The sequence below is a fragment of the Gavialis gangeticus genome, unplaced genomic scaffold, assembly GCF_001723915.1.
Source record: "Gavialis gangeticus isolate Ggan-Ray unplaced genomic scaffold, GavGan_comp1, whole genome shotgun sequence".
NCBI classification, from domain to species: Eukaryota; Metazoa; Chordata; order Crocodylia; family Gavialidae; genus Gavialis; species Gavialis gangeticus.
In genome coordinates this window covers 1,480,803-1,498,198 of record NW_017729023.1, presented here as the reverse complement: position 1 = coordinate 1,498,198, position 17,396 = coordinate 1,480,803, and the positions used below count along the sequence as shown (strand labels likewise).

At 39.5% G+C, this 17,396-nt stretch overlaps 1 protein-coding gene across 2 annotated transcripts in view; it reads right to left on the bottom strand.

Moving 5' to 3' along the window:
• Nucleotides 1–11: 11 nt before the first annotated feature.
• The window catches only part of ANTXR2 (anthrax toxin receptor 2), a 237,466-nt gene continuing 220,081 nt past the window's right edge, over nucleotides 12–17,396 (bottom strand). For both annotated transcript variants that reach the window (XM_019516734.1, XM_019516735.1), the window contains one exon: nucleotides 12–922. In XM_019516734.1, the coding sequence (XP_019372279.1) occupies nucleotides 884–922 (39 nt within the window). In that variant the 3' untranslated portion in view covers nucleotides 12–883. The remainder of the gene's footprint in view (nucleotides 923–17,396) is intronic.

Sequence of the window (17,396 nt, the reverse complement as noted above, 5' to 3'; positions counted from 1 at the left end):
TAAAAAAAAAAAAAAAAAAAAAAAAAAATACATAAGCCTAGAACTGCTAGGTATGTTTATAGATGATGATGTTTTATGCGCTACTGAACTCTGAATGCAGGAAAGGGGAAAAAACCACCAGCCACAGTGTCAAGGTCTTGAAGCATCAGTCCCTCAAACTCTGCTCAAGATCTCTGGTTACAGGCTGTCTTCCTATAGAATAACGCTCTATTAATTTTCTTCCTGTCCTGGGTGCATAATGAAAGAAAGGTGTCTCGAAAAACTAAAGGGCAAAGTCTTGCTTGCTACCAATACCTTGAGGCACCCTGTCTACATTTTGTCATGCGTGTGCACTTTTCAGCGTTAGAATGACAAGATTTCCAGTCAGAAGGTTCCCGTAAGGCACAGTGCGATGGGGTACTCAGAAAGATTTTGTGATCTGACATCGCTGTAAGGCAACGAACTTTTGCATTTGCTTAGCCTGGTGGGAATTTTTATCCTCTGCCTATGGCTAATAGTCCCTATTTAAATAACAAATGCTGTCTTTGCATCTGAGAGACATCATATCTCGGCTAAAAGCATATTGTGTCCTGAGAACTGGAAGTCTTTTTTTTTTTTTTTTTTTAAATGATCATCTTTGGTTGTTTTTTCCTCTCCCCACACATGCATACTGGACTCTTTCAAATTACAGGCATGCAAGTCAATGCTCCTCTTCATGTCACTGTTACAAATCACAGAGTGTTAATGTAACGTAGAAAAACATTGGTATGGTAATACTGGCTTGTGGAAGAATCCTTCTGAGCTGAGAATCTGAAGTTAATCCAAGAAATTCAAGGTAATCCTCAGTTGTCTTTGGCAGGTAGAAAAGTGGTAATGTGGCAGTATTTCATTCTTGTAGCCTTCTTTACTGACTTTGAACTCGGGTGAAGTTAACACATCGGCCCTGGAAATAAAAACAGACAGTAACTTATTGGTGGGTGAAGTAATGAATACAAAGTAAAAGATCCTGAAATGGAAATGTTAACACATTAAACAGAAATAGGTATTTAAAATTAAGAGTTTTGTAGAAATAGCATTGCCATGAAAAAATGTTGAATTCAGTAATGCAAGTCATCTAGAGCAGTACATCACACTTGATTTACTCATTTATGATATGGTTTCATAATTGAGAAAAATAAGAAGATGGATACAGTCTTCTGAAAACACCTCTGTTTTTGGTGGTTATGATATGTAAGTCTTTTCGTTCTGAATAACTGCTCAATATGTAAACCCAATCCATTTTCTTCTGTTTTGCAAACAATAGAACAAGATTTTGCTCAAAGTTAAAGAGATGCCCAGGGACAGACAGATTTCCCATTAAACTTGCTCTGTGTAAACAACATTATTAATGAAGCACTGCTGTTGCTTGTTTGACAGAAGCATTTTATTAATACAATAATGTAATAACCAGAGTAGTGCATCTACCTTCTTCTTGGGGCATTAAATGGAAATGGTTCCCCAAATATCAGGTTGAATTGAATCAAAATATATCAGTGGCCCAATTCATTCTGAGAGTAACTCCATTGACTTTGATGGTGTTAAACCAGGGATGAATTTGGCAAAATCAATTAAAAGGAAAATGGGACTGAGCATGGGGAGGACACAGATTGCTTTTCGTAAGCTTTTTTTTTTCTTTTTTTTAACTTTTTAATTCAAAACCATGCCCAGAATCTGGTCACTTATCAAGTTGGCTGTACTTTTCACAGAACAGCGGACTTCAAGCAGATCTCGCTTTCAAAGAAGCAGTGACTTCTGGTTCCAGAAAGGAAAAGTGAAGGTTATGGTGAAAGTTTGTTCAGAACTCTGTTATGGATAACTTAAATATTCTCTGAAAAAAATAGGGTATCATTAATACTAGTTAGTCATTGCATTGGTTATTTCGTCTCACAGTCCTGCATTAACAACAAAGATATTTTTCTTTTCATTTACCAATTCCTTTCTTTTGGGTAAACTGTAACATAAGATTATAATATAGTTCTAAACTAATGCCTTTGAATCAATTTCAGAGACTTTTAAAAACAGGATTCTAAGCCAACAGAGGTAGTCTGGGCACATCTACATGTGCACTTTAATACGCAGTAGCCTATTTTACTGCACATTACAGCACTGCATAAAAACTGTGCAAATACACTAATGTGCAGTAATAGGCTACTGCACATTAAGCTTCAATAAAAAAAAGCATGTGCTTTCACTACTGCATATTAGGGCAGCCTAATGCACATTTGGGGTGTTTATACATGTGCTTTTCGGGTGTATGGGGGGGGGGCACTTTAATTAACCACTTTTAATTAAAGTACCCAGCATGGCTCATGTATCAGCATCCCTGCACTTCAAAATGTTGGCAGGAGCACTTTATCCAAAGCTCACTGATATCTAAAGCAGGGGTGCCACCATTAGATAAAGCACCCCTGCCATCATTTTGAAGTGTGGGGACGTTGATACACAAGATGATAGAGGCTGCTGCTGCAGCATGGTAATTACTACACTCCAGCAGACTCGATTAATTGAGTCTGCTCCAATGCACTGTAATTAGCGTGTAGGAGTAGCCTCCCTGCTTGTGTATAGGCACCCTTATTTAATACCTTACACTGGAGGTACTATATTTAATATGCATTAGGAAAAGTGCATTAATGCATATGTAGATATGCTCCCTTCTGGGAGTAAGCTGATGTACTTCTGCTTTTAAAGACATATTTGATTAAATTATTACTCTTTTACTACTTAACAGAATGGATGGTACTGGGTTATCAAGGACAATTTGAGTGAAAAATCTGCATTTCTTAATAGTTTCAAAACATTTTTGCTAAATTCCTTTTTTTACAATAAACATTTAGCGGTATTACACATACTGGGGTGGTATTATTTGGCACCATTGAGGCAAATATGAATGACTGAGTGGAATGAGAGGAGTCAATGCTCTCCAAACCAACTGGAAGAATAAATATATAATGCTGCAGAGAGCAAGGCAATCTTGTTTCCATAATGCTTTTCTAATGATTCTATGTCCTATCAAAATATATTTGTTATGATAAAATATAAAAAAGAAAATACAAGGTTAGATTAATTGTACTACTCCCTAGCTACTTCAATGTAGATTATGAATGCAGAGAAGATGCAAAGAGATGACCCATAAATGTTCAGAGATGCCATTAAAGGTAAAATAGAAAGGCACTGTTCCTTTCTATATTATATGCTTTTTAGAAATTAAATATAACAAAATGAATGCTGTTATAGAATACAAAGTGTGTCCTGAGCATAAGGAAAAAACATTCTAAACAAATCTAGCAATTCCCACAATGAGACTGACATTAAATAATGAGAGCAAAGGCATTCACAATGAAGTATGATACAGTATAGGCAAAATGTAAGTGCAATAGAATAGCTGCCAAAAGTAGCAAATGGAGGAACCTCAAATGTGCCTAGGATGACATGAATCATTGCTATTTACCCTTCATTGTGAAAGTCTTGCTTCTGATTGTTTTATGTTGTAGCAATATAGATCTTTAAAATATATTTACTGGTGCATTAATTTATATACATTTTGGATAAATGCTTAGAATATTTTTCCATTTTTACATCTGCATTTACCATGCAACTTAAAATATAGTCCAGTAGGGATGATTCTTATTCAGGTTTTAAAATGTATTTAAACAAACCAGGTGTCTACTTAAGGTGTTAAATTGCTGTATAAGGTAAAATATGCCACTACAGGACTGCTTTCCTGGAGTCTGGGAGTAAAAAAAATTAAGACCTAGTGAAACAATTAAAGTATTGGAATGAATTAACTTTATCAGTTTTAAAACCAAAGCAACTCCTTAGTCACAAGGAAGGATGTACTACTGAGTCATAAGAGGGATTTCTAGCTTGTGCGCCAAGTACAGTAAACATGGGAAATTACTGTCTTCTGTGCTCAGTGGGGCAGAGGACAGTTGAGTTTCCATTTCTATCCTCATTAGGATCCTATCAGGAAAGTTAGATTTAACTCTCATCATGGCTCCATTAGACTTCTGCCGGAAGTAACTTCTGAGAGGAGCTGCTATGGCAATGGAATATCTAATGCAATACCGATTTTGGATTGCTGTGACTCCCTCTGGTCTTTCTTTCCCCATCCTCCACGCCTCGCTGTTTATGGACTCGTGGTAGCTGAGTAAAACTGCGTCCATTTTTTGGCCATCACATGACCCTCTTTATACCAATAAACTGAAAGCATGGCCAATTAATACTTTGTCTAAAAACAGCTGTTCTCATAACTCAAAAAGTATGTAGCTGTTTCAAAAAAAAATAAAGCAACTCTTTCTCCGAACTAGCACTGAACACAAAATTCATAACCAGTGGATTTGGTTACAGAATTCCTAGAACCAAACTTCATGGAAATTGAAATGAAAATTGAATTATCCAGATATGGAGACTGTAAACTCCCTCTACAGCCAAGTCACATAGCTTTTAAGCCAGCCATAAGCATTACCTAGAGAAACTGCTTGAGTATTTCCCCTCCCACAAGCTTACAATTCTGACCCATGCTTTCACACCTGGATTTCAACAGATAATGGATTTGTTAAGCATGGCAGCAAAGTGGTCAAGACATCTTGGTATAGTTACAGTCATGAGCCTGCTCTGGGCTTATGCCGAAGGCCAGTCTCACTGATCCAGCTGTAAATCAGCACCTAATTATTCAGGCTGGGGTAGTCAAAAGCAGACCAGACAGATATGATGCTGGTCCCTTTGCTCCTTTGTATACTGTTGGCTATAGGAAACTGGTAGGTCTCAGCTATGTTAGGTCAACTGGTTGAGAGGCTTGGGAGAAGCTATGGGCTTTTGTATCTAATTTATGGATCTGGTAAGTTTAGCCTTTGCCTAGAGAACATTTCACAAGCAAAACTATCCTTCCTTAGTCTAAAGGCCTATGCTGGGTTTCTGAGCCCAGAGATGATAGGAGCTTAAGCTAGTGATTCTCAACCAGGGTGCCACAACAGCTGGGAGGTGACATGAAATCTTTTTAAAACTAATGCACAAAATTAGCATCGTTAAATATGCAAACAGTTACACGTGATTCACAAGAAACCCGAAGATTTCCAATCAGAATTCACAGAGTCAGAAGCATTCTGCCCTGCTATGGTCTTTCTGAGTTCTTTGGAACAGAAAAGGTAGTCTATTATTTTTCCATAATCAAAAAACAAGTGAAGCTAAAAGCTGGCATTTTTCAAGGGGTGCCCTGAATCTAAGAGAGTGTACCTTGAGCCTAAAAAGGTTGAGAACCACTGCTAATGCTGTCATCAAGTCACCAAGCTAGCTGGTATAGTTTATGTATAATCAGGTACTTGCATCCCAAGTAGTAACTTTTGTGGATTTATGTGCCTGTAACTTTATTTTTCTTTTCTTATAGGGAAATTGGTGATTAAGGGATTTTAAATGAAAAAAAAAAATCAATGTTTTGTGAAAAGTATGATGCCCATGTAAGACAGCTGCAATCAGGACGTTGGAAAACACATTGAAAGTGCTAATTACTTTGAAGGTCAAGAATTCTGTACCACCATTAATGTAACAGGAAATGCTCCATGCCAACACTGTGCAGAACAAGTTTCATGTTTGGGTAATAGAAAGTGACAAGGTGCACAGCTTTATACTGTAGTACCCAGACACTAAGGACGCATTAAAGGTACTGCATTAGCCAGCAGTAGTGGCTTATAACTGTTGAAGTTTTGTTGTGATTGAACGCTTTTCGCTTGTATTTTTGCTATCTGTTCTTGTCACGTTACTGCTATTTGTCAGTAAAACCATGAAAGCTAGCAAACCTGTTTTTTAGATGGGCTGAAAACATAAAACATATCTGTACTTGCTTCTTCTGAATGTTGTTTTACAGGGCCTTTTCCCCCAAACAAGAAATGGTTGTTAAAAGCAGACTATTATTAATATAGATGTAAGGAAGAATAAATGTAAAGCATACAGATACCCATGTTCGGGTACACTGAAAAACAAAGATGGAATCTTCAGCTGTTACTAACATACAGTCTGAGAGGTTTTCTGGATGGGGCCTGTGCATTATACATACCACTCTGCCTTCATTAGCATGTAGAGTCCCTTTGTAGTGGAACCAGAGCTGATTCTCTGTGTTAAGTATGGTGGAATTTGGAGAGCATGGCTACAGTATCTTTCCAAATAGCAGGACAAGGGGGTTGGGGATACATGAGGCGACCTAACCTGTTGTTTAATATGCAGTGGTATCCTTCAGATTAGTTCTCCTTATCCTAATGAGATGCAGGAGCCAGAAGGGTTGTAGTAGTTTCTGTGAAGTAGGTCTATGTCTAAGTACTCCCCCTATTTTCAATGTTGAGACCCCTGTGCCTAGCAAGATGCTCAGGCTGGGTGCTGGGAAGATACAGCACCTTTCACTACAGGATCTCAAAGCACTCAGCAAGTTCTAGGTAACTGTTAGAACATTCCAGGGCTGCAAATATTAAATAGGAACAAATATAAAGAATGGTATCATCAGAGCCATCTGTTGGGGGGAGCAAATTGGGGCTACCACCCCGGGCCCCATGCTTTGGGGGGCCCTGTGGACAGTGCCATACAGGCCACGTGGACAGCGCCACTGGCAGGTGCCAAGGATGCCATTACTCTGCATGGCCACCACACGCCGCCAGCTTTGCACACTGGCTGCTCACCGCCCTCCCGATCCGCAGTTCCTTGCCACCCCCTCCACAGGCAGTGCCCCAGGCCCCACACACCCCTAGGGTCAGCTCTGGGTACCGTAGTGCCTATATTACAAACAAACAAACTTCTTTTTCATTTCCTTGGGTGACAAAGTCTTTAGCAGAATTCACAGATTCCCTGGACAATGACAGGGCCGTGCATTCTACTGTGACCATGAACTTGCAACCTCTGGGCTGTCAACCATGCTTCCTTAGTACCTGCACTTCGTCCCCCAACTTGAGTAATAAGAAAACTGAAGTATATGGAAGGTAGAAGTCAGATTCTCAGCAATACTGAGCACCCATAACTCCAAGTGAAGCTAAGGTGAGTTGCAGGTACTCACCAACTTTGAAAAATCAGGTCTTGTGCACCACATAACAGGCTGAAGCTTCCAAACACTTGTCCTAAACCAGAAGCTCTTTCCTTTAATGGCACGCTGATATTTATTTCATCATTAAAACAAGACTTAAAACATTAAGTTATTTTGACCAATTTGAATATTAGTGAAAGTATATAAAACATAATTTATTTTTGGAAAGCCACTTTAAAAGCATTCTTGAACGATGGACCTAATAAAAAAGATGAATTATCAACATAGCTGTATTACCACCATCAGCCAGTTTGGTGGTCTAATGTTACACTCATGTCCTCAGACCCAATTAAACAATCAATACAACTAATTTAAATTCATAAGTATCATGGCTTGTAAATCATTGGGTCATAAACCTTAACAATACCAACATGTAGCCAGTAAAAAATTGAACTAAATTAGTCTTAGGGCTACAGTAATTAAAAATGAGTAATATTTTCCTGTGGGAGATGGAAGTGGTCTGGATGCACCAGATTCAACATTAAAAAATAATAATAATAAAGGCCTGACCTGCTCTGTAGATGTACTGAAGGAACTGTAGAAACAGAACACACTGAACAATGAAAAATCGGAAGAGGGAGAGATTTAGACCTAGAAGAACTTTGTGAGGTAAAAGATAATTTTAACTGACGTAAAAACAAATGTAAAGTTTCTTTTTATCTGCCTGAGCAATAAAGCTAAATTCCTGTCCTTGCAAGCACAGGGTAGACACACACATTTTATAAACATAGGTATCAAGGTGAGGCATTGGTGCCTTAAGTACCAATGCCAAAAGTCAAAGCAATACCTATTGCAACAGCCATCTTCCATCTTCCTCTGGGACTCTGTACTATTGTGGCAGATGTGGCATACAATGTAGTTAGTGTTTTGGGGGAGCAGTAACTTTTGGACTGCATCGTTACAGTTTTGGAACTCATCTTTTGACTGGCTAGACAGGGATGAAGACTGCTTTGCTTTTTCTCTCTGTAGACTAAATATTCGTTAGCTTCCAAAGATTCATAAAAGTAATACTTCACATTTACATGGTACATTTCATAGCCAAAACTGCTCACTGGAAGCAGTGGATGTAATTCCATTGAATTTTGTGGAATTATACCAATTTACGTCATTGAAGAAGTTAGCTCTGTATGCCCAAACCACTGTACAAATATTGACTAATTCATCCTTATTATATATCCTTGTGAAGTTTTCAGTGAGAACTAATATTTTTTTCTGCTCTCCTTCATATTTGATGATAAGCTACAGAATTTCTGCCCTTCTGGAATTTTTATTTGTGCAGTACTTTTATTTGTGCCACAATAAAGATATGGCCTGGACAATCATTTCAAACATGATGTGTCAGTGCTTTCTTTCAAGCATGCCATGGATAATGCCAAAAAAGGCTTTCACCTGAAATGTGATAAAATCATTTCTAAAGGCTCTTATGAAGTTACACAGCAGCAAAGCCCATCTTCCCTTCCACCCCACCTGGCACTTGAAAACAGCTTTCGGAAGGAAGGAAATATAAGGGTGGAGAACTGCTGGAAGGGAAGTGGGATTTAAATGTTTGACCTGTTAGGTTTGCTGGTAAGAGGTTTATTTCATTCCACTGCTGTACTTTTTTCAAATATATAAAAAAAATAGCATAATGTATGGCCGGGCATCCTTTTTATTATTTTGTATATGTAAAAATATGCATACGGACTGGGAATTCATTGAAGCAGAAAGAAATGCTTAAATTGGAGACACCTGAAAAATGTTTTGATGGGCTAGCTGCCAAGACAACAATGGTTGACAGTACATCCTGCCTGGATACTTCTGAGAAAGAAGTATTATTAATGCAGATCCTCAGACTGAAGGTTCTTGTCAGCTCATTCAAGTGAGAATGCTGTAGCCCGTGGGTTCTAGACAAAATCCCCGATTCATCTAGGTTCCTAAAGCAAGCCTGGGATATTATATTAAGATTTCCAGGCTCCCCGCTCGGGTGCACCTGTCCATCCCCAGGTTCTCTCTTTTTCTTGTTGTTTAATTTTGGCTTCTTTACTCTCAAGTTAACAAGATGACATGTAAGGTACTGAAGAAACTGGCTAAGAATTTCAGAACCATTAGCTAGCCTCTTTGAGAACTTGTGGAGGTTGGGTGAGGTGCCAGATAGGGAAAGGGCAAATATAGTGCCCATATTTAAGAAAAGAAAGAAGGAAGATCTGGACAATTACAGATCAATTAGCCCCACCTTCATACCTGGAGCAGGTACTCAAGGAGTCTACTGTGAAGCACCTAGAAAACAAGGTGATCAGGAACAACCAACATGGATTCAACAAGAGCAAGTCAGGCCTGACCACTCTAATCTGCTTCTATGATATGCTGACTCACCCAGTGGATGGGGAAAAAGTAGTGGATGTAATATACCTTCAGTTTAACAAGGTTTTGACACCATCTTTCACAACATTCTCATTAACAAGCTAAAGAAATACAAATGAAATAAAAGTACTGTAAGATGGATACATAACTGGTTGGATCATTGTGCTCAATGAGTAGTCACCAATGGCTCAATATTTAGTTGGGAGAAGACATCAAGTGAGGCTCCCCAGGGGACTGTCCTGGGTCCAGTACTGTTCAACATCTTCATTCATGATCTGAATGATGGGATGGAATAAATGCTTAGCAAATTTGTGGATGACATTAAGTTGGGTGGAGTTGCAGACATTCAGAAAGGCAGGGATAAGATTCAGCATGACCTAAATAGACTGGGAAAATGGTCTGCAATAGACCAGATGAGATTCAAAAAGTTGAAAGTTTTACATTTGGGAGAGAATAATTGCATTCACAAATACAAACTGAGCAATGATTGGTTAGGCTGCAGTATTGCAGAAAACGATGCAGGGGTTAAAATGGACTACAAACTGAATATTAGCCAACACGATATTCTTTTTTGCAAAAACAGCCAACACTAGGTTGTATCAACAAGAGTGTCACTTGCAAATCAAGGGAACTGATTCTGGAGTGACCCTCACCTGGAGTACTTGTGTCTAGTTTTGGGCCCCACAATTCAAAAAGGATGTGGACAGATTAGAAAGAGTCCAGAGCAGAGCAACAAAAAAATATTAGTAGTCTGGGAGGCAAGATTTTTGAGGACAGGATGAAAGATCTAGTTTTTATTCAGTGTGGAGAAGAGAAGACTGGGGGGGGCAGGGCTTTGATAAATTTTCAAATAATGGAAGAACAATTATAGAGGAAATTTAGGAGGGAGAGTGGAAGGAACTTTTTAGCTATGAAGGTGGTCAACCAGTAGAACAGGCTACTTTTCTTGGAATCTTTCAAGAGCAGGTGGACAGACACTTGGTAGGGATGGTTTAGTCATGGACAATTCTGCTTCGGAGCAGAAAGCTGGAATAGATGACCTTGTGAGGTCCCTTTCAGCCCTACTGTCCCATGATATTTACTCCACTCTTCAAACTGCTCTGATTAATTTTTTGTTAATGGTTTTCTTTTTTTCCACAGAAGATTTTGGTTTTAAATTATTACTATGGCATTGCATCTAGCATGTGTTTCACAGAAGACTAACTCACTGATTTTGATCCTCCACCCATTGAAATAAATGGTCAAACAAAAAACAACTTCAAAAGGAGCAAGACTGAAACTGCAGAGTCTAAATTCGGCCACCTTTCTCATATCCACAGGAACTGAGCATACTACACATCTGAGAAGGTGCTCAAGCTCATTTCACATCACATTTTGGAATGCCTCTACTATGCTTTAACTTTGTAGATCTGTCTTTTTAAAAAACCCTGTTCTACAATGTTATTGGAGTATTCTTCATGTGTGAAAGAGCACATTTAAACTAGTACTGTTAACTCTGAGTTTCAAAACCTAGATATTGTAAGCCTACACAAGTCTCTCTCTCCAGTTGTTTAGAACAGTCTACATAGATCACTATTGCTATGGTGATTTTTATCAACTAAGAATCTGCTTTCCCTCCTCCCCTCTCCCTCCCCCCCACATACATTTTTTAATAGCACCCTCCATTTCATTTGCACAATACTTGGACGCAGTTTCACTTTCTGGGTGGCATCACAACTAGGACAGTCTAATACATCCCAGAAGCTTCCAGATTCTAACTCTCCTAAAAAAGATCTGTGTTTTTAAGCCTCTTCCTTCATGCAAGACTTGGACTATGCTGAATGGGAAGCTTGTTGCTACCAATATCTTTTTGACATTGTTAACTTCTGGTATGTAGCATAACAGGAATAATTAACTGTTACATTTAGGCTAATATTCAGTGACAACAACCTAAATGCCTTTTAAATAAGTCACGGTGGCAAGTATAAAAGTTAGGTACTGAGATGACTATGTTAACAAGTCCTTCCTCAGTGACCCATAAAGGACATATCTACATGTGCATTTAAGCATGCCTAAATTTAATGTGCATTAAGCAATTTTTGGCAGTCTACATGTGCAGAGACTTGGCACTAAGTTAGTGCCAAATCTCTGCCACCCTGTCATATGCTCCTAGTGACTGGGCAGACCTGGCACTAGTGCTGGGTTGCATCTACACGTGTGTTAAGGCGCTTTAACTAATTATGCCTAAATTTGATACCTGCAGGTATCAAATTTAGGTGCAAGTAGCCTAATTTCACCGTTTTTAAGGCACATTAAGGGCACACATGCGCAGACGCATGCCTGTAATGTTCATTAAACTAGGCTAATGTGCATTAATGCGTCTCATGTAGATATGCCAAGTAAGTGCTAAGGACAGGAGGCATTTACTTACTAGAAAAAGTCATCTTGCCTTCCCATGGCAGAGTACTATATCACAGAGCAATAACAGGACAACAGTGTGTACTGACATGTCTATTTCAGGTTAAGTAGCCAGACCTTAGCCAAGTTAGAACATTTAGAAACTGACATCGCTGATCCTCCCTAACTGCGCCCAACAAAAGCACATCAAGAAGAACTAGTGTCATGTTGCTTGTTCTACTAGGCATTAAAAATTATATAGCATTAACATTCTTGTGCTTCTCTACTAGCACCCTGCACAGGATGTATTTCACTGCTATAACTGTTATAATATTACACTCGCCTCATAAATATCTGTTGACAAGCTGGAGCATACAACTGCAGTTTAATTTATATATTTTTTTAAATATTGATAGTTGATTTATATATTTACTTTGGAGAAGGGTTACTAAGCACCCACGTTTTATATAATGGTAAACAGTGCTCAAAGTGTTAAATTCATATTTTTCTTTCTTGCTCTGTCAGACTCTGTCTGTCCAATAAAGTCCCTAATGTGGATGGCTGACAAAGCAGGATCACCATGTAACTCTGCTTCATAATTCAATGGGATACAATATATATGTATACTGCGCAAGGTCTGTTGGTAAAACTGCGCCCCTGGAGATGTGTACTGCTATAAGCATGTATGTTTTGGATGCAGCCGAATCACTTAACGTGAGATATGTTACTCTATTTGGAGTCCCTGCACGTACCTTATTATTACATTAGGACTAGGTGTAGACATTTAAAAAGCCAAAGGCAGAAACAATCTAAGCTATGCAGTTTTCTATAAGCTTCATAGTTTAGATTAGTAATGAACAGAACACATATTCAACCTGGGGCAAATCTCAGACCGGGTTCCACCATTTTTAAACCAGTCTGTGTGTGCCAAGCTTTTGTTTTGTTATGGGTACAGACTGGTATTGTGTGCTGAACTTCTGTTCTATTATAGGTATAGACCGGTTTCTGATCACTTATACCAGTAAAAGTGTAGTGTCTGTACCTGACCACAGCAGATTGTTGACAACACTCTTCAAGCACCATACCTGCCAGTTGTTATAGCTAGCAATAAATATTTCCTAATTAGGAGGTCATGCTACCCACAAGAATGCAAGTAAGTCACAAACTGAAGACCCAATCAGGGCCTAAATAATATTCCATGGACCACCATATTTATGTGAACATTTTGACACTAAGCATCATGTGAAAAGTAAATTGTCACACCGTATGGCACCATTTTTCACAGAACAGAGCAGCAATAAACCTGCTGTAGTAAAAATCATGTTGAACTGTTCAAAGTTTCCAGGATTATCACTCCAGAATGTTACATATAGATTTCACAGATTTCATAGACATTAGGGCTGGAAAGGACCTCATGTCTGTGAAATCTATATGTAATATTCTAGAGTGATAATCTTGGAAACTTTGAACAGTTCAATATGATTATATAGTAAAAAAGCTACAGATAACCTTTTTTCTCAAAAAAGACATAAGGGAGGAAGGAAATTAATTACTGGCTGGAATGTCCCTAAGCACGATGAGGTAAATTTTAATCCTGTTAACAGATTACAGGTAACCTTGTGGGTAGGCTACTGATAAGAGGCAGAAACAGGTCTACAGCTGAACCTTTTCTTCACTTGTACTTTAAAACACAAAAACAAACATTTATCCCAAAGTCTATCTGGCTGTCTATAACAGCGCAACATAGACTCTCACCTATACTACCCCTGGTGGCTGGACGCCGAGTGGCAGAAGTGGGGGGAGTGTGCAGCTGAATGCTCTGAGTGGGGGTGGGGGTAGGCAGCACACAGCTGAATGCAGAGCGGGGATGGTGCATGGTCGGGCATGAAGTAGGAAGGTGGGGGCTGTGTGCAGGTGGGCAGGGATGAAGTGCCACTGCCTCTCAGGAGCAGGGCCAGGGTGGGCCAGGGAACCTCACTGTGCTGGGGTGAAGGCAGCCGTTCCCCTCTGCAGGGCGGGGAAGCTCACCAGGCTGGTATATGACAGTGGTGGTGGCCACCGCCATGTACAAACTTCCCTACTCTGCCCTCGCCCTGGCTCTGCTCCTGGAAGGCAGTGGCGCTTCATCCCCACCTGCCCACAAGTACCCCCTAGGACCAGTCCAAGTACCCCCAGAGGTACATGTACCCCCAGTTGACAACCCCTGATATAATGTATGTGTCTTATTTAATGTATGGTCCTCTCTTGTCCCTTTTCATGCCTTGTGCTTTGTTTAATTGTGTTTCATGGCTTCCTTTATTTGCTGACCAAGTTAGTTGTCACATCTGCAAAAGTTCACATTACAGTCACTCAGAAACAGGCATTAAGGTTTTCTGTTTAGCAACACTTCTGCCACGTGGCCTAAGCCCCTTGAAAATGGCCAAGCCTGGCAACAAGCCCTAACAGCAATGCTTGCTACATTTTTTATCTAGATTAAGAAACCATCAAAAAAGTCTTTGTATAACTACAAATTCCAAATACAACTGAACAGTGCTGCTTGTTTTGTTTTTTTTTTGTTTTTTTTGTTTTTTGTTTTTTGTTTTTTTTTTAATAGAAAAGTGGTTTTCAACCTTTTTTTTTGCTGTCCCTAAAAAATTTTGAATGGAAGTGCAGAACCCTTTGGAAATTTCAAATGGAGGTCTAGACCCCTTTGAATAGTAACTGTGGGTATTTACATACTTTTGACTGATTGTAGTCATCTTTTGTGGACCCCTTAGACATAGTCTGTGGACCCCCACGGGTCTGTGGACCACAGGTTGAAAACCACTGCTCTATAAGGATTTTTTTTGTAAACATGAGTTAGCTGGAAGGACATGTAACTGATTTATTAGCCACTGTGGAACGTGTGCATATATCCCACAATTTCTTCACCAAATCTCTGACCTGTAGTTAAAGTTCACAAGTTTGGGTTTTTTTAATGAATGTCTGAATCAAAAGAAATGTAGCTTCTGGATTAAAAGTAACAGCATGCAACTGTCATGGACAGAATATGATAGCAAACAGCAGTACCTAGATGTGTTAGCTCTGATTTCATTTCTGCAATATTATTCGAAATACTCCTTTCTGTTTTATGGCTCAAGCAGGAAAATACAAGGGGCAGAGAAATAAAGAAAATGGAGATGCTGGAAGTTGTAGAAGCTGTTTGAATATGGGTCTTTGAATACAGAGACTCCCTATCTGAGCCTTTTGAGTTGCAGTGTCAGAAAAAAATATTTCATACGAGAAAATATGCAGCTCAGCTGCAGCCATCTATCTCAAACTGTTACATTAATTCAAATTTAATTTTTATCAATCTATCTTTGGGGAGAGTAGCACTGGTGGGCCCAATTCTCCACTGCCTTTAGCTTTCATAGTCACTTAGGAAAGAAAAATTAAAATAGGCTCAGCTGTCTATCTCTGTTCAACAAAGCTCTAATGCATGTGCTTAAACCCCATTAAAGGGAATGCGACTTTGGCACATATTTAAAATTAAAGTACATGCTTACACTTTTTTTGGAATTGAAGCCTTTCACCTGCGCATCTACACGTGCACCCAACTGTGTAGTTGTTACTGTGCAGTCATTTAGTACTTGCTTTAGCACAATAACCAAGTTACTACAGTAACCAATGACTGCACAGTAATCATCATTACTGCACAGTCCTGGTGGTACACAGGTCATTTTCGACCCTACTGCGCAGTAGTGTTGGCGTCACAGTTCGTGCCTGCAAATGCTACATCACTGTAGCTTAATGCTATGGGAACATAGCATCTCTTGTAGATAGGCCCAGAGAGTGCAACACAGGTTGGGGGAATATGTTAGTATTCCAGTCTTAGAGTGCTTTATATCTACTTTACTCAGATGTAAATGACAATGCTCTATGTTCTACAGTGAGGAATCAGGAGCATTATCCCTAGTATTTTTAGTATGCTGGCAGCTTCAGGAAAATGCTATTAACAGCAGATTTTCACCCTACTAATAATGCTTATTTTGTAAACTGGACATATGGACATTTCGACACTGTGACTACAGTGTATAAAACCCTCAAGTACATGTTTATCAGTGGTTTAACCCTGTGAAAACCAGGACTGAGAAGGTTTTGTAGCTCAGTACGTCATGCTACACCAAACTCAGAGCCCTTGACAAGATCCTTACTTTAAAGAGGCAAAGAACTTTTGTATTTTTTAAATGATTCCCCCCTTTCCATAACTCCTTACTTATACTCAACGGAAAAAAAAGATAAATTTTGTCCAGTCTCAAGCACCATTTGAGACTGTGCAGCTTTTCTTCCCACAAAGGGGGTAGAAATCGTTGGGAAATGTAAACGCCTGCCAACGTGAGAATGGTTGCAGCCAACCAGAGAGTGAAGTGAACTCCATCTATTAATATTTACATCCGTTTAGCCTCTAGTGGCCAGCTTTCTTTGGACCAGGTACTTTATGACATAATAAAAAGAGATGATTCCTGCCCTGATGAATTCTTGATCTAAGTTCAAGCTGATATACTTTATGACTAATCAGCAGATGTACACAGATAAACAGAGGATTTAAGGAAACAATGTGATGGAGCAGGGAGAGTATGATCAGATTATGTTTTGCCTCTATATTCTTGCCTGGAGAGGTTTTCTGGTGATGAAGAAAGGAAGCATTTCTTTTCCTCTGCCACATTTTCCGCAAGTGCTTTATTCAGCAATTCTCCAAATAATCTGCTGCCTTGAAGGGGAACAGTTGTGACAAGCTGCTTCTCTTGTGAATCAACCTTCCAGGTCTGGATGACAAAATGCAAAATTGGTTGCCTGGGCCCTGGAGTTTGGATTGGGGGAGGCGGGGGGGCTAGGGGGAGGAATAAAACCAGATCTATTTGCAGCATCTGCTTCCAAAGGAGATTGCAGAAAATATTTTATTCAGCAGAGTTGGAGGTCTCCTGTCTCTAGAGGGCAGGAGTTTGTTGATTTCCTCATGCCAGGCAAGAATTGTTTATGCAAAGAAAAAGATGAGAAAATGTCTTGGAAAGTCCCTGCTTGTGTCATCCTTTCTTCAGGATGTGGCCTCCATTTTCCCATCCATTTGATACCCTGGCAAGGCATCTACCTCACATGGAAACCCCTTTGCTTCTGTGAGACTATTCAATACTCTGACAAGACTGGGAATCTCTTTTACAATGCATGCAGTCAGTACTTCATCACCCCTTCAAATGGTTGCTACTCCACTTCAGATTTAATTATGGTCTAGCCACCAGGTTAGACCAGGTTCCTTTTCACTGCCAGTTAGAAAAAGTATCTACTTCCTCCAGTATACAAGCTAAAATGACTGAGAAGGAACTGAGAGCAGAAACAGCAGACTACCTACTCTGCACAAATGATTTTATAGTCCTAAGGAAGCACACCCAACTCAGAGCCCCCAGGGCTGGGAAAGGGCACAAGAACATGGACAGATAGATTCACTTTCTGTTAGAAGAAGGTTCCATGAAAGAACCAGCATAGATATGGTGACCATATATCCCGGGCAAACAAGGCCGGTCCCAGCTTCCATAGGCCAGTTCTAGCCCGTTGGTCAAAAATCCTGGAAAGGAGTCTGATGGGGATG